Source organism: Brachycentrus maculatus, unplaced genomic scaffold (genome assembly GCF_059751285.1).
Source record: "Brachycentrus maculatus isolate JH-2025_06_01 unplaced genomic scaffold, ASM5975128v1 h1tg000096l, whole genome shotgun sequence".
NCBI lineage: Eukaryota > Metazoa > Arthropoda > Insecta > Trichoptera > Brachycentridae > Brachycentrus > Brachycentrus maculatus.
This window is the reverse complement of record NW_028280850.1, coordinates 629,771-653,575: the sequence shown is the minus strand read 5'-3', so window position 1 is coordinate 653,575 and position 23,805 is coordinate 629,771. Positions and strand designations below refer to the sequence as shown.

The 23,805-nt window shown below is 31.3% G+C and overlaps 1 protein-coding gene across 3 annotated transcripts in view; it reads right to left on the bottom strand.

Moving 5' to 3' along the window:
- Atg16 (Autophagy-related 16) overlaps nt 1–23,805 on the bottom strand; it is a 369,124-nt gene that overhangs the window by 5,822 nt on the left and 339,497 nt on the right. For all 3 annotated transcript variants that reach the window (XM_088258439.1, XM_088258440.1, XM_088258441.1), the window contains 2 exons: nt 3,166–3,286; nt 1,315–1,494 (listed from right to left, as the gene is read on the bottom strand). In XM_088258439.1, the coding sequence (XP_088114565.1) occupies nt 1,315–1,494; nt 3,166–3,286 (301 nt within the window). The remainder of the gene's footprint in view (nt 1–1,314; nt 1,495–3,165; nt 3,287–23,805) is intronic.

Sequence of the window (23,805 nt, the reverse complement as noted above, 5' to 3'; positions counted from 1 at the left end):
AAAATCGTAGTTGCAAATAAAAAAAGGCAATTTAATGAACGAAAGAACGAATTTTTTCACACTTTGAAATGTAGAATAATAAAAAACAATTGAAGGCAAAGAATTAAAAAAAAACTGATTGATGAATAACAACAAAAAAACAATCGAAGGGACCAAACTACTAAAAATTTTCAAATGTAAGAATAGTTTTAGCATACAGTTTGACTGTCAAAAGTTGTATTTGTTGAATATTTTCTATGTCTTGGAACTTTAAGTATTATTTTCAAAATTGATTTTTGGATAACAATAACAATATTTAATCATTCTCATCCACTCGTACCACCCCAACCAATAATAATAGATACGATCTAGATCGGTATTAAATAAACAAATTCATTGCCGAGATGTAATTAAATTAAAAAGCTTTTGATGTAGCCCAGCAAAGTGCATTGAGCAGTGGTAGACAAACTTTTAAAAGACTGGGTAAAAAAATAAATTTTGAAAAATTCATTTGATAAGAGGGTAAAAGTTCCCAAATGGACTTGATGTTTTTCGTTTTATTCATTAACTTTCACACGAGTAGTTGTAAACAGGGAAAATATAGTAATAAAAATAGAGAGATATAATTATTTGACAGACACCACACAATCAACCAGTGAACGTTGTCGGGAAAATTGTTAGTGTCACATTAGTAAGGGAGTGTTGCCACTTCACTTTCGATGATAACAGTGCCAAAATTGACCTTTAGTTATTTACTTTAAATTATTAAGTGATAAAAAACATTATTACTTATTCACCTTACTTTTGTAATTGTTGTTATTTTTTATAAATATTTTTTCTAATAAAAAAATAGAAAATATTATCAGCATATTTTGTTGGTGGGTAATTCAAATTGTGGAAGTCCTTACCAAAAAGTTACATTTCCAATATTGCACAAAAATCCTTTAAATGCAAATCTGTTTCGTTTACTGTATCCTATCGAAATGTTATCAAAGTTGCGACAAAACGTGACCAATCCTGTTTTAAACTAGTATTCAAAACACGTGTCACAGTAAATTTTAGGAAATTGTGGTATTTACTAAGCAAAACATTAATTAAAAGTTAATATCCAATCATTAAATCACACCAAAACGTAACAATTTTATGAGCTAGATTCGTGATAACATAAAATCATTTATAATGGAAATGTGACGTTTTGGTGAAGACTTCCACAAATGTCGTAGTGGGTAATTCAATTAACCGCGAGTAGTAGGTTGCCGACCACTGGCAAAGAGCAGGTAGTCAGAATTTGTTCATAAATGAAATGGAGCAGCGATGTGCGATTGAAACAATCACCTCTTGACAGGTCTAGCGAAGTAACTTTTCCCTGCAGCATGATCTGATTGGCAGTCGCGTCCGACCGGATGTCCCAGAAGCGGATGCTCTTGTCAAAGTGGCCGGAAATGATGGTCGAGCCGGACCCGTCCGTGGTCACCAGGTCATTGCAGCTGGAACCGGCGAACTTCGTCTCAATACCTGTAAAATTAATGGAGTTCATCCGGTAATCAGCCTAATGGAACGAAATAAGACAGTAGTGAGTGGTATAGGTCAAAAATGAAAAAAATAACGTTTCTTTTAATTGGAAATAAAAGTTTTAAGACCTATGGTATACATATCGCTCACTCCTTTCAAGAACGTCATAAATCAAAAATCGTGAATTTTGAGTTGAGCATGTTTTCGAAATGCCCAGAAAATGTATTATATCCCAGCAAAAGAGGCATATTTTAAACTTAATATTTACCCGCTACAGGGCAGAAAATGTTGTTTTTGCATTTTGACGAAAAGGTATGGTTTAATTATTTTTTTTAAATATAATAAATATTTTTCAAATGGAGAAAAAACCTTCAGATTTTACCTAAAAAGATCTGTTGCATAGTAAAAAGTTCAGTAAGTGGCTTCATATTTATTTTTAATACATTGTATTATATTTTTCAATTTTAAAAACGTTCTCCTGAAAAATCATGTTTTTTGAATTATGACGTCCTTGAAAGGAGTGAGCGATATGGTTATGTTGTACGTACTTGTTTACTATGTTTTTTTCAATGTAACATATGGTGAGAATTGTAGTGTATGAGTATATAAAAGAAAATGATAAATAAATGAACAAATGAGTAATATGGCATATAAAATGTATTCCTCTTCAGATTATCAATTCTAAGACGAAAAATTCTAATTGTAAATTTTACTACTATCGTACCGCTTTCCCCCAGGGGTAGGTAGAGAGTAGAGAACGCCATACCGAACTGTCTTCGCAAGCAATCTTCGCCTCTATTTATATATATTATCTATCTATTGTATATATTTACGCATTTTCTCTTATATACCCGAAAACAATTCAAACCACTTTCAGTATTTGAAAAAAAAAAATGGCAAAGCATCCAAACACATACATATATCTTGTCCGGCTACAAAATACTAATAATTATTTAAACCCTCCTGGAAATCGTACCCTGGATCTCCAGCATGGTAGTCCAACGCCCTAACCAATACACTAAGGAGGCGAACAACATTAAAAAAATAATGCAATTTAAGGGAAATATGCGAGATCGAAGATGTTGTTATGGAAGGCAACGAAGGAGACAATGGTATGCGCATGTGAGGAGAATGGAACCATCCAGACTCCCCCACATCGCACTGTATGGCTAACCCCATGGTAGACGACTCCGGGCAGACCACCAAAGAGATGGATCGATAGCTGGGAATCGACATGGAAGAAGGCTGACCTCTTTTGAAAACAGGCCACAAGGCCTACACCAAGAAAAAGAAGAATTTAAATGTTTTGAATATTGAAAGCATTAACTTTTGATTTATTATTTTTAGAAATAAAAAGACTTTGTTTTTTCATTCACTCAGTCATTCGTTTGCGAATTTTTATTAACAACCAACTAGTTTCGGCAACAACCTGTTGGCCTCTTCAGGGTTTCAGTCATAAATTAAACCCTAAAGAGGGCAACAGGTTGTTACCGAAACCAGTTGTTTGTGAATAAAAATGTGAGCGGATCAAAAAACAAAGTCTTTTTGTTTCTCGAAATAATAAGAATTCAAATGTTCACAGTGGGTACAATGGTAAACGTTATACAAGCGTATAAGAATCACTTAAGCTAGCCAAATGCCAAATGCATAGTCATTAAAAATAAGCAAACTTACAGGCTTTACTTCTAAGGTCCCAAATCTTGAGTGTTCTGTCATGACTTCCGGTGATAACTTTAGAAGGTTCTCCTAAGAATTTCGCGGCCATCACTTTGCCACTGTGTCCCGTCAGGGTATGCTGTGAAAATAAATAATAGCAACGAATTAGTGCATTTAATCAGAGACTTAACAAATGTAAATATAACGATACTGTCAGAAAAAATCTTATTCAGTTACATCCATAAAAGTAATAAAAAAAAACAAAAAAACAGTTGTTGCATAAAACCAGTGGCGGGATTAGGCCGGTTCGCACCGGTTCTAGCGAACCGGTGCCTAATTTTTTTAGAGTTCGCCGAACCGGTCCTTAACCCTTTGTTGTCACACAATATTCCGATTGAGATCATATATCAGAGCACGCTCGGTCAACTTGGTCCGGTACGTTGTAAAATATTTGAACCTCACAAAGAAAAAATATTGGAAAGATGAAAAAAATAGTGGAATAATTCAGCTATTAAGTTATTGCACTTAGTAAAAATAATATTGTGATAAACGCTTTAAAAATGAACAAGTAAACAATGTTTTCCTTTCTATAACCTGCCGGTCTCCCACAGGGCCAGAAGGAGGTAGAAACATTTAATATATAAAAAAACTATTTTTTCATACGGGGGGGTAGTACCTAAAGGGTGAACCTCGAAAGGTGATCAGTCCTGTGCTTCTAGGTACTAGTCCAGGGTAATATTGACATTGTAATAAATATTAGAGTGAAAAAAATTAAATTCATTTAAACCCAGAACCTTCAGAACGGTAGCCGAGCGTGCTGATCATAATAAAATATATTTATTTATTATTATTTTGCGTTTCATGTTGTTTATGTTTAATTTTTGCCACTTTTCATCACTTTATGCTATGTCAACATACCGTATTTGAACATACGCCATATGAACCCTACATATCCGCACATTCCACTTTGAGATTTGTGCAAATTGAAGACGAATCAAGCACCTGACACAATGCCTGGCATTCACATACTTTGGGAGCAAGTTACAGTTTGAATGGCGTAAATGACACACTGGTAAATTGTTAATAACAGTTAGATAATTAATTAATCTGTGTCTTGTGCGATTACATCGGAGTACAGTGCACGCGATGCGAGACAATATGGAGCAAAGATCACCATTTCCATCCATTATGAAGCCGAGAGAACGCCTACAAGGGAGCAGCGATTCTCGCGACCTGCCTTCAAATTTCAAGCCACACGCGTGAATTGCAATTTTCAATTAGGCACTGCATTCAGAAGATCCAACTCGAATCAGAGATTCCGATATCTGACATGGCATTGTACGCATGGGAAACGTACGTAGGAACGAAGAAGCATTAATTCAATTACATATGAACAAAACATATGGGCAATTATTTTTACTTATGCAAACATATATAGAAATGTTCTAAGCTAAGAATTGTAAATCTAACCCTTTGAGGAGGATGTTAAAACAATTATACAAAAATGATGTGTTGTGTCAATAAGGAATCTATAGACATTTTTGTAATGATTGTTCCGCTTTATCTATAGGTAAGGCAACGCGAAATTTCAACATTAGAATAGAAGAACATATTAGTTCCTTCCTTTATCCCGCCTATGAACCTAACTGAATATTTCTCTGTTCTATGTTTGGTACAGATACATTCCTGAATTATCATTAGACACAGTGCTTGTCGAAAGCGGTTGGAAAAATTATCAAAAACTGGCTAAAAAAAATCGAGTTTGATTTATTTTATAAAGTTTATAAAATATACCGTTAAGATAAAGTATCAGCAAAACACATTTAAAAAAATTAGATTGTTCGCAATAAAATATTATTTAATGCTCTATAAACGCATCATTGTGATATACCGAATATAATGAAAACAAATAATTAATTAAAAAAAATAAAAAAAAAACATTCACATAAAGGCATACTTAGGTTATCTTCAGTTTTGCTAGAAAAATCCTATGTTTTTAATAATTGCTTGAAATATATATGTATATGTATGCACCATATTTTTTATCTTTCAAAGGTGCGTTCGACAACTATTCTAACCTCACCAGCCCGAATCAGATCTGACGTTGTAACAAAAAAAACTTCAGCCTTACTTTTGTTATAATTTGATCCAAGAATGCTAATGTAAGGCTTTGATAAAAGTATAAATCGACGAAAACTCAATAATAAAAGACAATTAAAAAAACTGAAAAGATTCAAAAACGATTTTTTTAAATCTGAATGATATTTCTACGCATAGTAGGTTAAATGCTTTAATTTATGAAGATCCCGTACTTAGTCGGAAACAATTGAATAGAGATTATCGAGATATAACACCATCGCTAAATTATGTAAATTACATAATTCGGAATGTAACCGTTTTACACTTTGTTCAGAAGTTGTTTTTTACTTGTATTGTCTCTAGGTTATACATGTTTATATAACAATGACTTAAATTGCTGCCGTATAAAAATCTCTCCACTCAAGGTGGATTTATTAACGAATACATTAACACTAAATTTACTTCTGAGATAAGCATTATCTATAAAATTAAGAATAAAAGGTGTGCGAAGATGGTTTGGGCGTGTAAAGTAAATGAATACAGTAAGTAAAATAACAGACTAATATTCGTATTCACAAATACTGTTAATATTTGACCTAGAAACGAAAACTTTATGCAAAATAAAATATATTTAGCCGGTCCTTATCGAATGTATCCTACAATGAGTTAAAATTGCTATTGGGTTTAGACATGCATCTTGAGCGATGGTAATTTACTAGAGGACATGTTTCTTTTTATGGGAGTAGCATTTATTATTAACCTTATTATGTACAAGATTTAAAGATCATTGATGGTTTTTGTTTTTTCTAGCTGAAAAATGTTTTATAATATTTTCATCTGTGTTGGGAAAAGGAGGGATAATCTAGTGTGGGCCAATCTTGAATATGATAATGTTAAATATAGGGAGATGAAGACAGCCTTCTCTACTGTTTTCTATATGATGTTTTCGTTACTAGGCCAATTGTAAAAATAATTTGTGACTACGTTAAAAAATATATCTGTGAAAAGTGCATAATTTATATCGTAATATTATGTCTGCCTCCGTAGTGTAATGGTCAGCACGCTCGGCTGCCGTTCTGGAGGTCCCGGGTTCGATTCCCAGGGGGGGTCAAATAAATATAAGTGATTTTTTCACTGTAATATTTATTCAATATTACCCTGGACTGGTACCTGAAGCGGAGGGCTGATCACCTTTCCTTCATGTGTAAACGATCAAAATAACACTGCGTTATATGACGCAGTGCCTTATGCACCATTAAGGTGCGGATAAGAGTTTTATTATTATTATTTTTATATTGAATAAGGCTATAGCGTGTAGCATGCATTTCATTGAATTTCTTTGAACATTTTTCTTCCATAATTTTCCTACAGGTAAAAAAAAGATAATAAAGTTAAAAAAAAATAATCAAATGCCTTTTACACATGTTAAAAAAAAACAAACACACAAATTGATAACCATATAAAATGATTATATAAATCATAAGTTTAAACAATAAATAATAATGTAAGTCCCTTTCCGAGTACAAGAGTTTAGTTTCTTTTTTGGAGATGAACACCGTAACTAGTATTAGGATATGTTTAAAGTAGAAATAAATTCAATGATAATGTTTTATTGTAACTTTGTTAACTAAATCAACAAATAAATGGGAGCTACGATCCACAAATTCGAAAAGGTTAAGGATACATTTTTTAAAAAGAGTAACAAATTCGAAAAGGTTAAAAAGATATATTTTTTAAAAGGAATAACCCGCAAAGCCTGTAGAGACTTTGCGGGTTATTACATTTTTTAAAGACTTGTCTGCGGGTAGGATAGTAACGAAAGGGAAGGTAAATGTGAAAAATACATCACAAACACCCAGACCAAATAAAAACAAATCTTAAAACCCACGACGCCAGTTTCACAATCGAGCGTCTAACTAACTACGTCACGGCGCCTGTCATACACATATTAATACTATAAATATATTTTAGTGATACAAATTTATTTTGATTTCTTTTCAAAATTTAGCATTATCATTCTCTATCCTCATTTCTGGATATTTCATGATTGATCATCTTTGAGGTTGGGTGGTATATCGAGAAATAACGGGTGTTAAATTTTAACCGAACGTGTATACTCGTAGAATAGCACACAAGCCGACTCGGTTTACGATGGCGCCTGATTTACAACCTTTTCGGACTTGGCGTTTCATCATATTCGAAGTGATGAAGGAGGCGATTGCACCATAAAAATGGAATCCGTTAGGTTCAAGATTTCAAATTAAAGGTACTTATTTACACGTATATCCTCAAGGGACTCGTACAGTTGGCAGTGCACAACTAACGCAAGCTAGTACGAGTATCTAGCCGTTGCTGTTATTCTCAATTTTCTTCTAGTACGTACTTATAATTTTATTTTCAGTACCTACCTACCTAACCTACTTATAAAAATATTAATAATAATGAAAAACAAAGTCTAACCTTTGCCTGGAAACTACAGTTTCTAGGGAAGTTTTACAAGAGTAAAGAGACACATAATAAATTATGTGGCAACATTCGCAGTATTTATATTTTAATAATTCGGAAATAATGTCGCATACAAATCAAAATAATACTAGTAAATTATACGTTACAATCTTGTTAGATGTTACTTTAAATTAACGAGCAATATTGTGCAATGAAATACATATATAAATAAATAAATATATATATATATATATATATATATATATATATATATATATATATATATATATATATATATATATATATATATATATATATATATAAATATATCTATATATATATATATATATATATATATATATATATATATATATATATATATATATGTTTATATATATGTATATATATATATATATATATATATATATATATATATATATATATATATATATATATATATATATATATATTTATGAGAATTTTTAAAATGGATTTTAACATCCGATGATACAAGATACAAGAGCATACAAGATGTCTTAATAATAATTATTATTCTGAATTTGCCAATCACTTAATAAAAAATAATCACTCATTTGATAAAAATAAAGGTCTAAATACGCACACGTGCAATAGAGGACTAAAATTAGATTACTTAAAAATATTAGAAATTAAAAAGGCAATTAATAATAATTTAAAACGAATAAATACACAAGTAAATGATTTTGCTAAAAGTCCGTTATTAAATATGTTTCCAATCACTCATCATCCCTGATCCCTTTTGACTGTGACTGCCAATCAACACAAAAAATAAAGCCACTTGAGATCTACCTAAACTTCCTTCTCTAACCGTCAAAATATTTTGAATATTGTTTAGTAGATAGTGTTTAATCAGTCTTGATAGAGAAGCGGTTTGCCTTGAAACCGGTAGACATTATAATTTAATATTTATGATGATTTTAAAACAAAGGTACATTTTAATTAAGTTTAAAACTGTTATTTTGAATAAACGTACACAATTTATGTAAATTTATAAAAAAAATTAACAAAAAAACATAAATACAAAAATGTTTGTAGTTAACACATTGCACATCGCGTCCACGTGAGGGTTGGAGATGAAAACTAGATTTTTTCCGTTATAGGTGGTCATTTAACACAGATGTTTAATTGGCACTTCTACATCCTTTCCATAATACGTGTAATAAAATGTCCGCAGTAACTGCTCTGGTCGGTCCATCTACCAGGAGGGCATAAGAATGGAGAGGGCAATAGTTCCGCATACCGGGAGGCACTTCTAATTTACACGCGGACCACCGACGTGTAATGAAGACAAGACGGAAGACGAGAGGAAGGTAGAGAAAACAGACCGCAATATTACATACAGATCTTGCCAATATCGATACCATTCGACGTGGACACTGACTTTATTACATCATTGTTTCAACTTCGATTTTCTTGGCGATAAAACAATCGATCCAATTGTCTCGCGGAATAATAAATACCCATGCACTTTTAAACACAACAGAACATTCTTATATGAACAACATTTTAAGTGTGTCCAAATACTTGTTCACAAATCTGGATTATCTCCAATTATAGGAGTATTTTTCATATTTTCATATCATTGGAGATAAGTATTTGGACACACTCAAAATGTTGTAAATAAATTATCTGGTCAAATTGTAAGCTTAAATGATAAAAATGAAAATGATTTTTTCTGGCGTTTCTCATGTGTGTGATTATAATTCAGGATTCGGACCTCACAAACTAATAAAAGAGTTTCTGGTCAATAAAAAGCTTCTTTTCATCTCACCAAAAGATATTATTTTTTGACATCTCATCAAAGATGAAGAAGAATATGGAAGTCTGGGCATTTACGGGGCTTACAACCGTCATAGGCTGGTTTAAGTGATCACTTTACACACGTGTAACATTCACCAATTCTACCCATTATTGACAACCACACTACTCAAATTCTTGAAGTTCTAATGGGTAGAATTGGTGAATGTTACACGTGTGTAAAGTGATCACTTAAACCAGCCTATGACGGTCGTAAGCCCCGTAAATGCCCAGACTTCCATATTCTTCTTCATCTTTGATGAGATGTCAAAGAATAATATGAAAATAACTCCTGCAATTGGAGATAATCCAGATTTTGTGAACAAGTATTTGGACACACTCAAAATGTTCACCAATAGATGTCTCTAGTGAAGTTCTAATGATTCAAGAACAATGTTATAAAAATAGTTCTTATATGTATATAGAACTTCCAAGAATTTGAGTAGTGTGGTTGTCAATAATGGGTAGAATTGGTGAATGTTACACGTGTGTAAAGTGATCACTTAAACCAGCGTATGACGGAGGTCAGCCCCGCAAATGCCCGGACTTCCATATTCTTCTTCATCTTTGATATGGTGTCAAAAAATAGTACTTATATGAAGATTTAATGAAGTTGTATTAAGCCTTTAACAATTAATCTGGAAGTGTTAACAGGGCTTACGACCTGTCATGGGAAGGTTTAATGAGAACTTTACACAGTGTAACATTCAACGTGATTGACAACAATACTATGTATTAGTTTTATTTTTCTATGTATTAGTTTTATTTTTATTTTCACCATTTCTTTACAAATTTTATAATTAGTACCAATTGTAGGTACTTAAATTTTTGAGTGAGTCCAAATAGTCAACTTGTGCACAAATCAGGATTATCTCCAATTAGGAGTTATTTTTCACATTTTTTTTATATCTCTAAAAAAAAAGAAGGGTAGGGATTAACATGGCTTACGACCGTCATAGGTTTGGTTAAGTGATCACTTTACACACGTGTAGCATTCACAAATTCTACCCATGATTGCTACACGTGTGAAAAGTCACATAACCAAGCCTTTTACGGTTGTAACCCATGTAAATGCCCTTCCATATTCCTCTTCATCTATGTTGAGATGTAAAAAAAATACCAATTGTCTTGTGATAATTTGAATTTTTAATTGCCACTTTAAAAAACGCGAATAAAAGACCGGAATAATGAAATAAACCGATGGTTGTCGTAAGTAAAAATATATTTTGATAAAAAAATCTCTGAATATATTAAAGACAAGAGATTTTTCAATATTTCAGATCATCATTGTACACAAATGAATGCTGGACCACAATTTACACCAAATGTAAATTTAAATATATTGAAACAATACAGCTTGTTTTCAAGGTGGTCAGAATGAAATGCAGCTATTGCCAAAATTCAATCACATATAAGTATTTTTCATTCGTCTATTACGTTGTAAAAAAGGAACAAGCAATATATTTAAAAAAAAAATAATAGTGTAGTGTAGCGGTAAGTGCATTTATGCAGGAGTTTTTGGGTTCGATTCCCATGGGGGCTCAAAATAAATATGGGTGAAATCACCCATTTTTATTTAATAATACGCTGGGCAGATACTTGAAGAGCAGGACTTGTCACATTGCCTTTATATAATCAGCAATCAAGACAACACTGATTCAATACGATATAGTGCCCTATGTATATATTTTTTTCTATTATAATACACGATACTTATTATAGGTCTCCACTTGAAACATCTATCGTTTTTTATACGAAAGAAGCTTGCGATCTGGCATTTGGCTGGCTTGAGTGATCACTTTATATAATCACACTTGTGTAACGTTCACCATTGTATCAGCCCTGGGATGCTCAAGGGATATTTTTGTTGTTGTATAAAAACAAAATACTTCAAGTTGAAACACTTATAATATTTATATATCACACTAATAAAAGAGTCTCTGCTCAGTAAAAAGATTCTTTTAATCTCACCAATAGATGTCTCTAGTGAAGTTCTAGTGATTCAATAACAATATTTAAAAATTGGTTCATATATGTATATAGAACGTCCAAGAATTTGAGTAGTGTGGTTATCAGTAATGGGTGGAATTGGTGAATGTAACCCATGTGTAAAGTGCCTTAAACCAGCCTATGACGGTCGTCAGCCCCGTAAATGCCCAGACTACCATATTCTTCTTCATCTTTGATGAGATGTCAAAAAATAATATAAAACAAAATGTCTTCTTTTACTTGCATTTCCAACTATGTACATTTGTCTCGTAATTTTTTTTCAATGAGACTCGTAAAAATGGATGTTGCTGCATTTATTTCTGAAAACCAAACCTATTTTAACGTGCGGTTGTGGTGAATATTATTTAATAGTAGTACATAGCAAAAGACGTCGTTATAATTTATGTGCATTCTCCAGTGGAATATTGTTAGAAGGGGAAAATAAATCTAAGTTTTAACACGTCCGACACACGCCGACCCTGTTCTGCATATTGCATAGAGAATAATAATACGGATTCTGTCATGCACTATGCCGTATGGAATATTACACTACGATATATTATTGGAGAACAGTAATATACAGATGTCGTCCGGTTACTGTTTTCAATAATCTGGATATTCTGACCAATGCGAGAATAATGCGTTTCTGTATTTGATATCATTACTGGATGTATATCATAATAGGGCTGTGCCAAACACGGATTTAAAATAAAAAAATATTTAAATTTATCATTAAATACATCAAAACTGTGTTCCGCCTCCGAAGTGTAATGGTTATCGTGTTAAGCTATAGTGTTCGAGGTCCCGGGTTCAATTCTCAGGGGGGTCAAAAATATCAGTGATTTTTTCACTCTAATATTTATTCAGTATTACCCTGGACTGGTACCTGAAGTGGAAGGCTGGTCACTATTCATTCATGTGTTAATGATTAAGATAACACTGCGTTTATATGATGAAGTGCCCTATGCACCATCGGGTGCGGATAAGGGTTCGAAGAAGAAGACATCAAATCGGTGCTGCATATTTTTTATTTATTTAAAAAATAAAGAATTTAACCACAATTATCAAATAGTCAAGAACAATTTTTTTTAATTTTCGTGTATTGGTTTTTTGTTTTCTGTGAAAATCAAATATTCGTATTTTATATTACCACTTTTCATCTATTTGTATTTTAGAAATCTATATTGTATTCTTTACGCTGCCCTTTATTATAACCTAAATAAAATGTATACCCAAATACAAGCCATGTCTTTGTGTGATTTTTTTTGTATTAATATAATATAATATTTTCTACTTGTAATTATATTATATTGTGAAATGTAAAAAATATAAAGAAAAAAATAATGAAGAGCTTTATTTGTATTTGACTTTTATCAAATACATATTCACAATAAACCATTATTATCCTAACTGCTTTTTCCTGTGGCGAAGGCACATTAATCAATATTTGCGTAAGATTGCAATTGCGTGGGCTTACATTACGCCTATTATAGGCAATAGCTTGAGCACAGCGTTAAAACTATTGCCTGACTGCGTTCCCGCAAGGAGTAATCACAGAAAACTGCGTACACACTTTTAAATCTACAAAAAAACACGTCTCTGATTTTCGCCAGTACCCTAAAAAAAACAAGTATTAAAAATACGAGTTATTCGAATCATTAAAAGAAAACTCGATTATTTAAAAGAGAATGCGTATGAACTGAAAACTTATTTTTAAAAATAATATGAAATACATAACAACAATCTCTTTAAAGTCATTTTGTAACTTTATTGATAAGGAGATAAGATTTTTAGTTTCATGCAAAAAAACATATAAAGGGGAGGGATATTTGCAAAATTAATAAATACAGAATTCATTCTACTGGAGACTACCGGAGAGGTCTCATGCCTGTTCACGCAAGATTTTATAAAGAATATGTATTAAATAAGTATTTTGGTTTTTTGGAACATATGAAGAAAAAAAAATTATATATGTATATATATATATATATATATATATATATATATATATATATATATATATATATATATATATATATATATATATACATATATATATATATATATATATATTTATATATATATATATATATATATATATATATATATATATATATATATATATATATATATATATATATATATATATATATATGTATATATATATATATATATATACATACATATATATATATATATATATATATATATATATATATATATATATATATATATATATATATATATATATATATATATATAAATATATATATATATAAATATAAATATATATATATATATATATATTTATATATATAAATATATATATATATATATATATATATATATATATATATATATATATATATATATATATATATATATATGTATATATATATATATATATATATATATATATATATATATATATATATATATATATATATATATATATATATATATATATATATATATATATATATATATATATATATATATATATATATATATATATATATATATATATATATATATATATATATATATATATATATATATATATATATATATATATATATATATATATATATATATATATATATATATATTTTTTTTTTTTTTTTTTTTTTTAACTCCTTACCTTTTAACAACTCCTTGCTTTACAAAACCATATAACAATTTGAAAGAAAAACTTATTTTTCCAGTGCAAAAACGGTATTTTGGAAAAAATCAATTACGTTAAATGTTATCTGGGTTTAGAAAAAATTAAGTTGCGAAATTGACGAATACTGGGCCTTAAATACATAAACGCAGCGACTAATTTGTCAATTGAATCATTCTGGTATGTAATTCTGCAAAAAGCAATGTGCTTCAGCACAAAGCTGTGTACCCTAAGCTAAGAACCCGCTAAACACATGAATAATACTGATAATAAAAAGTTCAATCTAGAGGTATAATTCTTTGAGCCATCTCCAGAAGTCAACTGACAGATTGATCAGCTCACGCGATATAATGAGGGGTGGAATGACACAGCGAAATAATACGAAGTGAAACTTGATTATAACGTACGCAAAACTGCCATGATTCATTTGTAATAACCATTGGTCGTCAATTATTATTTACAATTCATATTAAATGAAGAAATTTTACTGTCAATAATTATTAAGGCCAAGCATTCGTTAAATCACTATTTAATTTTATTTTAGCCCAGGTAATATTTGGCGTAATTTATTTTTATCTTAAAACAGCGTTTTTGTATTGAAAAAATACATTTTTTTTCGAAATAAATTTATGAATTTTTGAAAGAAAATAGTTATTTAAAGAATTTGATTTTTTTTTTAAATATAAATATTCTAACAAAAAAAAAACAATATCCATAAGTATATGTTCATTCTAAAAAAAACGATTGGGCGTCCGGCTCTTAGCGCTGAAGGACGCTATCTGAATTCTATTATTGTGAAAAGGGCTTTAATATTTACAATTCATATTATTTGAAGGAATTTCATTGTTTTTCATTATTAAAGTGACAGTAAGCCAATTTTTAGTTCAAAAGCATTTATTTCTGTTAATTTATTCCAAAGCCTGAGATGTGAAATTTGCAAGACTAAAATTTATATGGCACACAAATTATTTAATTTAATTTATTGATTTGGAATTGACTCGTGGAGCTAATTGATGATTATATTAATTATTTGTCCGCCTCCGTAGTGTAATGGTCAGCACGCTCGGCTACCGTTCTGGAGGTCCCGGGTTCGATTCCCAAGGGGGGTAAAATAAATATGAGTGATTTTTTCACTGTAATATTTATTCAATATTACCATGGACTGGTACCTGAAGCGGAGGGCTGATCACCTTTCCTTCATGTGTAAAACGATCATGGTAACACTGCGTTTATATGACACAGTGCCCTATGCACCGTTGGGGTGCGGATAAGGGTTTTATTATTATTATTAAGTATAAAAATAAAACACAATTGAGTCGGTCAGAAATAAAAGAGCGTAAACTTTAAGGGTTAATTATAATACATATGTAATTAACCAGATTTGTTCTTCACTACGGTACAACAGATATCTTTTCATTTCCACCGTCTTTATAACAGATGTATACTGTACGTCGATTCGATGATGTCAAAAATGGTAAAACCAGCATATAGCGTCCGCCATAAATAAAAATAGAGTTAAGTTAAAGAGTGTTTCTTAATACATTAAGTCATTAACCAGGTTTATTGTTCACTAGAGCATTGTTCCGCAAAGTTTGTGCCGCGGCACACTGGTGTACCGTGGTGATTAGTTGGTGTGCCGCGGAAAAAGTCTAGTTTTGTGAAAATAACACAATTGCTCCAAATTTTGATTACCTGTGCTCAGTTAAGTAGGCTCACATTTCGCATTTAACATATCGCTCATTCCTTTCAACAACGTCATATACCTCAAAAATCGTCAATTTTCAGTTGTGCATGTTTTCGGGATGCCCAAAAAATGTACTATATCTCAGCAAAAGCGGCATATTTTTAACTTAGTATTTACCCACTACAAGGCAGAAAGTGTTGTTTTTGCATTTTGAAGAAAAGATAGGTATTGTTAATTTTTTTAAAAAATATACTAAATATTTTTCAAATGGAGAAAAAACAGTCAGGTTTTATTTTAAAAGATCTATTGCACGGTAAAAATCAAAAAGTGGCTTGATATTTATTTTTAAAACATTTAATTATATTTTTAAACTCTAAAAACGATCTCCTGAAAAATCAAGTTTTTTTTTATATGACGTTGATGAAAGAAGTGAGCGATATGTTAAATATGTCACCACAATATGGTAAATATTCACCTCTAAAATTTCTTAACTTGGCAGGTGTACCTTGAATAGAAAAAGTTTGCAGAACACTGCACTAGAGTACATCCGATATCTTGTCATTTCCGTAGTCTTTATAACAGATGTGTACTGTATTTTGCAATGGCTCGCATATACCGGCATTATTATCGGCACACGACAAGTGAAGGGTGACCCATACTTCCTGACAACGGTTAAATGAACGGTGCAAAGTATTTCTGTTATTGGAAATTCATCAACCAAATAAAAACACACGTGCAAGATTACACTACAAGAAAAATGAAATATTGAAGAAATACGGAAAGAATGCAAGGCTGAGATGAGGAGTGTCGATAAAATTAGGAAACGTGTGTCGAGATAGTTTGGGCATTTATTTCGCCCACACTACTACAACAATAAAAATAATATTGTAGTATTTTTTCTGATAATAATTTTAAAAATCTTTATGATGTACGTGACGTATATTTAGAATTGAGAGATAGATTGTAAGAACTTTTGTATTTACCAAGTGAAATAAATTTTTAAAATATTATTTCGTCAACATAGAAGAAGAAGAATATGGAAGTCTGTGTATTTACAGAGCTTATGACTCGTCATGGGCTGGTTTTTTATTAATTTACACACGTGTAACATTCACCATTCTACCCATGATAACTCAAATTTTCGTAATTCACATACATATCATAAATCTCATATGTGTATGATTGATATGAGTAAGCATTTATTTAGAAGAGACCCTTTTATTATATCCAGCCTATGACAAGTCATAAGCCCTGTAAATACCCAGACTTCCATAATCCTCTTAATCTATGTTGAGATGTCAAAAATGCAAGATCCTAACCGGATTATTTTACATACTAGGAGACGCTTGGAAATTTGTTTTTTTTTTTTTAAATGCAGATTATAACTTGCCCAGTTATTATTATTCCCAATAAATTAGGTCCAAATTGTTATTCACAAATCATGGTTTTTTCAACTCAAGAATTATTTTACGTTTTGAAATCTCAACATAGATGAAGAAGAATATAGCAGTCTGGGTATTTACAAAAAATATGAAAAGCCAGATATCCACATTCTTTGTCATGATGTCAAAATGTATTATTAACAAAATGGAGAAACCTAGATTAATGTTGTGAATATTAAAATGTTTTTGTAAGGATTTCTTTACATAAGGAGAGATGTCAGAAAAGAGGACTCTAAGAAGCATATCTGGCAAGAGTGTACGAGACAGAATAAGGAACAACAGGATAAATGAAATATGCGAGATCGAAGATGTCGTTAGGTCGGAAGCCTACGAAAGAGATAATTGTATAAGCGCATGTGAGGAGAAAAGAACCATCTAGACTCCCCCACATTGCACTCTACGGCCTACCCCAAGGTAGACAACTCCCGGGCAGACCGCCAAAAAGATGGATCGATAGCTAGGAATCGACATCGCAGGAGGCTAATCCCTTAAAAATCCCTTAAAAATATCTTTGAAATAGGCCACAAGGCCTACACAAAGATGATGAAGAAGAAGAAGAATAATTTATAAATGAATGTACATATATATCGTAGTCATACAGAAGAAAGTGACCAAGTGCATTTTTTACAAAAACGTGATCATTGACTATTTGATATCTTACTAGCTTAATATTGCCCTGAAAAAATCCCAAAGCGATTTTAAACATGGAAGTATAACATGTTGACTTGTTAAAAATGACTAACTGCATTGATGTTTATTTTCTTGCCAAGCAAAAGTGATTTAAATGGCCCTCCTGAACATTTTACGTTTTGTTAGTTGGTCACTTTCTCCTGTACGACTACGATATATATGTATGTAAAAGTGCATATGTAAATATTTAACAAATAAATGAAATAAAAAAAGTCAACGAACACTGGTTTGCGAACAAGGACTTGGACATACTCAAAATGATGTGAATATTTTTTTTTTTTTTTTTTAAAGATCCAACCCCAAAATTTAACTCTGATGTTAAATTTATCTTAAAAACTTGTATAACGCTCATAAAAGACGATTTTCATGCCCGTAGACTCACGGCCATGAACCCTCAATGTCCACGCCTTTATGGACAACCGAAAGTTCACAAAAAAGATATGCCGGTAAGACCTGTAGTGTCATATACTTCAGCACCTGCTTATAAATTAGCTAAATTTGGAAACCACGTCATCAAAAATATTTTGAAATTTAAACCTAGTTATGGAATCCAAAATTCATTAGAATTAATAGATAACCTTAAAAACGTAGGAATTTCAGAAAATCTTACCCTCGTGTCTTTTGATGTTGTTAGTTTATTCACTAATGTTCCAACAGATGAACTAAAAGTAGTAATTAATGATATTATGGATGTAAAAGGAACAAATCCAATAATGAAAAAAGATATTAGTAACTTAATTAAAACCTGTATAGATCAAAACTACTTTCAATTCGATAATAAATATTATGTACAAAAATCAGGTTTAGCTATGGGAAGCCCCATTTCACCGATCCTTGCTGAAATATTCATGGATCATATGGAAAAATCCATTACAAAATTAAAATCTTTCATTAACGTTTAATTTTATCGCCGCTACGTCGATGATATACTAATTGTATGGTCAGGAAGCCAAAGACAATTAGATATTTTCCTAACTGAAATAAACAAAATTGATAAATCAATTCAATTCACTATGGAACTGGGCGGTAAAGTAATAAATTTCCTTGATTTAAAAATTAGCATCGAAAACAATAAATTAGAATTTGCGATTTACAGAAAACCCACATACAGCGATAACATCATTCATAACAAATCTAAGCATCATATTTCCCATAAACTCGCTGTATTTCATAGTTTAATTCATAGGCTGTTGTATGTCCCATTAAATAATGATAATTACAACTCTGAACTCAATATCATAAAGACGATAGCCTCCAATAACGGTTATGAATGTGGTTTAATTGATCAATTAATTAGGAAAAAACAAAAGAGACTTGCAACATCTCAATTAAATAAAGCTCTCATTACAGAGACTTCAAAAGTAGTTAAAAAATGGGCTAAATTATCTTTTATAGGGGATAGTAGTAACAGAATCGGAAAACTAGCGAACAAAGATGAATGTTCCATAGCCTTTTATAATAATTCAAATCTGGGGAAAATACTAATTAATAATAAAGATAAAAGGGAAAAAGAAACAAATTCAGGCTCATATTTATTAAGTTGTGGATCATGCAGTGCTGAATACGTGGGGCAAACAGGACGATCGTTTAAAATAAGAATAAACGAACATGTCCAAAGTTGGAGAAATAAAAAAGAAAACTCCACTTTTGCAAACCACTTGATAGAGTCAAATCATGAGTTCGATAAAAATGTTAATGTAAAAATCTTACACAAATGTAGTAAAGGTAAAAAATTAGATAGGCTCGAAATTTTGGAAATAAATAGATTAAAAAATTGTCATAATAAATACATATTAAATGATCAAGTAACACACATTCATTCTCCCTTACTTTACCCATTAGAAAAGAAACAACAGATGCCTTAATGTCTTGTCGATAAGAAATGACTGCCGGGAAATTTACATTTCAGAGAACTTCGGACTCCCCCCGGACAACCACAGCTTAGTGGAAGGAGCCGTCAACCAGCATTTCCTACCTCGTTACATAATTTAAATTCATTTACAAAAAATGCAAATCTATTATAACTTTATATAAAATCGTGCTTTCAATACAAAAAAACCTTTATAAAAAAAAATATTTTAAATATCATACAATACTTAAATTCACTCAAATTAAATTAATTTCTCATAAAATTATATCAAATCATGGTTATCAACTCCTGCCTTCTTTTATATATTACATAACAATTTGTATAGCCTCTCACCAGTCTGATGATGTCGGTAACGACGAAACCCGGTCGCTGGTAAAATAAAAAAGTGGAAAAGCTAAAAATATTGGTTTTAATCTAATAATAAATTAAAAATGCAATTCCATCACGAAGTGTCAGTGGATAATATAAATCTATGATGTGAATATTATTATATTATAGGGATTCCTTTGCATAAGGAGAGATGTGGAGACCAAATGTCGATATTTGAAATGGTCAACTCATTCCTAAGATCTAGTTGTTAGCGCTTACTACGACGGAGTATTAGAGGCTAAACAGGCAATTACCGTGAATAGCTGGACATGCGTTTCAGGAACTAAGCAGCTTACGTTGGTAAGCTGAAGTCAAGAGGCTAAGGAAGCGGTAATGAGATATAACTTATGTCCATTCACAATAATAAACTAAGCAGGAAACAGATTTCTTAATTGATTCAAATTTACTTGGTAAATACCAGTATTTCTGAATAAAACATTGTGGAAGATCAGATTTTAAGAAAAAGTGTTATGTGCTAAGTAAAATATAAATAACATAGAAATATTAATAATGTGAAATAAGGAATGAATGCAAGGCTGAGAAAAGCTGAATCGATAAAATAAAGAAAGGTGTATTGAGATGGTTTGGAAATAAATCGTTCGTACGTTTTTATGTATAAAATACATGATATATTTTATAATACTAAAACTTTAAAGTGCTTGTTACGAGTAACAATTTATTAGCAATATTTTTTGGTAGTTCATTTTATGGAATTATGTAAGTGAAACATGGAGTTGGCAAAATACTAAATGCAGTCGAAATGTGATCTCTTTGAACACGAATGTGCGGCAATGTATGACAAATGTCCGAATGGTGAAATAAGGAATGAATGCAAAGCTGAGATAAGCATTCTCGATGAAAGTAGTGTGGTGTTCTATTCTCTCTGCCTACCCCTGCGAGCAAAAGGCGCGACAAAAAGGGTGAAATAAGGAAATAATGAAAGGCATAAGGAATACGCATTATCGATAAAATTAAGAAAGGTGTGTTGAGATGGATTGGACATGTGGAACAAATGAGTGACGAAAGAACGGTAAAACAAACTTATGAAGCGAATGTATTTAGAAATAAGAGCAGAGGAAGAAGGACGAAAACTTGTCATGAACAAGTATTTACAATACTTGGGCGCGGTCAGGTTAGAAGTCGGAATAATCGGCAAGTACGTATGAATGAAGAGATGCATGAATGTAGAAGAGGGGAAAAGCATTTGCAAAGAAAGAGTAGTGTGGTATTGTATTCTCTGCGGGGAAGCAGTGTGATAACAAAGGTTAACTAATTTCATTAATTGATTCGGCAGTCACTTTGTGGTAAAATCTATCCATTTTTAGTTAATGTTTCAAATTTATTTCATCTTCCGGCGTTCACTTTGTAATGAATTATACACAGTTTTAGATATAATAATGGAGTTGATAATCGCGAATCACATTTAATATTTTATAAGTTATCATGGCAATAAAAAGAGCTTTTACACTCTCCTTATCATTCATTGTTCACTTTGTGTAATACCACTTAAAAACTATACTTCACGACAGCCAGTTCAAAATAAAATCCATCATTCCATCTTCAGATCAATTATAACTCGTATGTCATAACTATCAGTATTTTAAAGGACGTGTTCACATAACGTGTCCGCCTCCATAGTGTACTTGGTTAGCGCGCTAGGCTACCATGCTGGAGGTACCGGATTCGATTATCAAGAGGGTCATAATTAATATCAGTGATTTTTCCATCTAATATTTATTTATTATGACCCTGGACTGGTACCTGAAGCGGAAGTCTAATCCCCTTTTCTTCGTGTATTTAACGATTAAGATAACACTGCTCTTATACGATGCAGTACCCTATGCACCATTGGGTGCGGATAAGGGTTAGAAGAGAATAGTTCACATGAAGGGAACTATATTATTTACGTTTTTATGTTTACATTTACACTACCTAACGCAAAAGATGTGTCGGGTTGTGGTCCCGTGGTTAGTGTCGAGGACTCTCGAGTCAGAGTTTCTCGGTTCGAACCCATTCTATCACAATTTGATACCTATTTCTAATAATGAGCCGCTTAGGCTCACAGAAATAGTATGAAATAGAAATATTTTTGTTAATAATAAAAACACAAATATTTCACTTTTTTAAAAAGTAATAAATAAAAAGATATCAATCAAAAATAAAACGCCCTCTCGCTCTTATATGCGAGAATTCATAAGTTTAATGACTTTTGTGCATATTAGAAGCAGGTTATGCAGCTTCATTGCGTAATATTCAATGTTCCTATGACCATACGAGGTATGGCTTTCTGTGTTTTTGATATTGTGGTTCTATGTATGTTTTCATATTGTGGTATTGGTGATTTAGGTGTTGCCTTGTTAGTAGGTGTTTCTTTGTATCATTTGTGAGTCATTTTTAAATGCATAGTAAGGATTAATTCTGCGTAGACATACATAGTAAGACTGTCATGAGATGTAATTTGTTGAATATTTCCTCTGTGGAAGTCTGTCTTCGAACTAACTACCTAAACATCACGCCGCAGGGGTAGGCAGAGAGAATAGCACGCCACACCACTGTGTCTTTGCAAACATTCTTCGCCTCTTCCACGTTCTTTAATCTCTTCATACATACCCGTTTCTGCATGGAGTTTCCGAACTTTAAGTATAATTACACAATTTCAATATCAATGCGACTTGTACGTGCCAAAATTTTGTAAAGAAATTTAATAAATCGAAAAACATGTCAAAGATAAACCGTGGTTGTTAAAATCTACATTTATAACATATCGTCGAATTCACATTAAATAAAAAATGCAAATTTTGCAAAATGTCAGTAACGACAGTTTCTGAGGAGGGCGAGGTACATGTGCTGTTTCCATAAATCAATATTTTAACACACGTCGAAGGAAAAATATTTATTTATTTTAACGGAGATATTCAATATGATTGATTTGCGACTGGTAAGTACGGCGCTTCTCAAACTTTTAAAGGACTGAACCCTTTTGAAACGCTTAGTATTTTATGGAGCCAAAGAAGAATCTGGCTTAGTGTTCAATATTAATTATAATGGTTTAAAAAATTATATACGAAATAAGGTGCATTATAAACTAATGACTTCTATAAAAAAAGGCAAAATAAGTTTTGTTCTGACATTTCTTGGTAGAGCAACATTTTATATAATAAAATAACCACTTTATATATTTTTCACATATGATTTATTTGACCAGTACCTACCAGGTTTCGTCATCAGACATTATCAGACTGGTGGGAAGGTGGACAAAATACTTGGTTGTATACAAAACAAGGCAGGAATGGAAAACCATGATTTCATATAAATTTTTCTGACAAAATTAATTTAAATTCAGTGAATTTTCGCCAGAAAAAAAAAAAATTTCAGTCCCTGTCTATTTAACATTTTATATAATGTATTACATTACAAAACATTTTTGGTCTAGTATAGAATTTTGTCTAGCCTCCCAACAGTCTAATGATGTCGATAACGATGAAACCCGGTCACTGGTCAAATAAAATACCGGCGGAGAAACTAAATACTTGTTATTTGATTATATAAGACAAAATAACAAAATAAAATATATTACTGGTAATTCATAAAA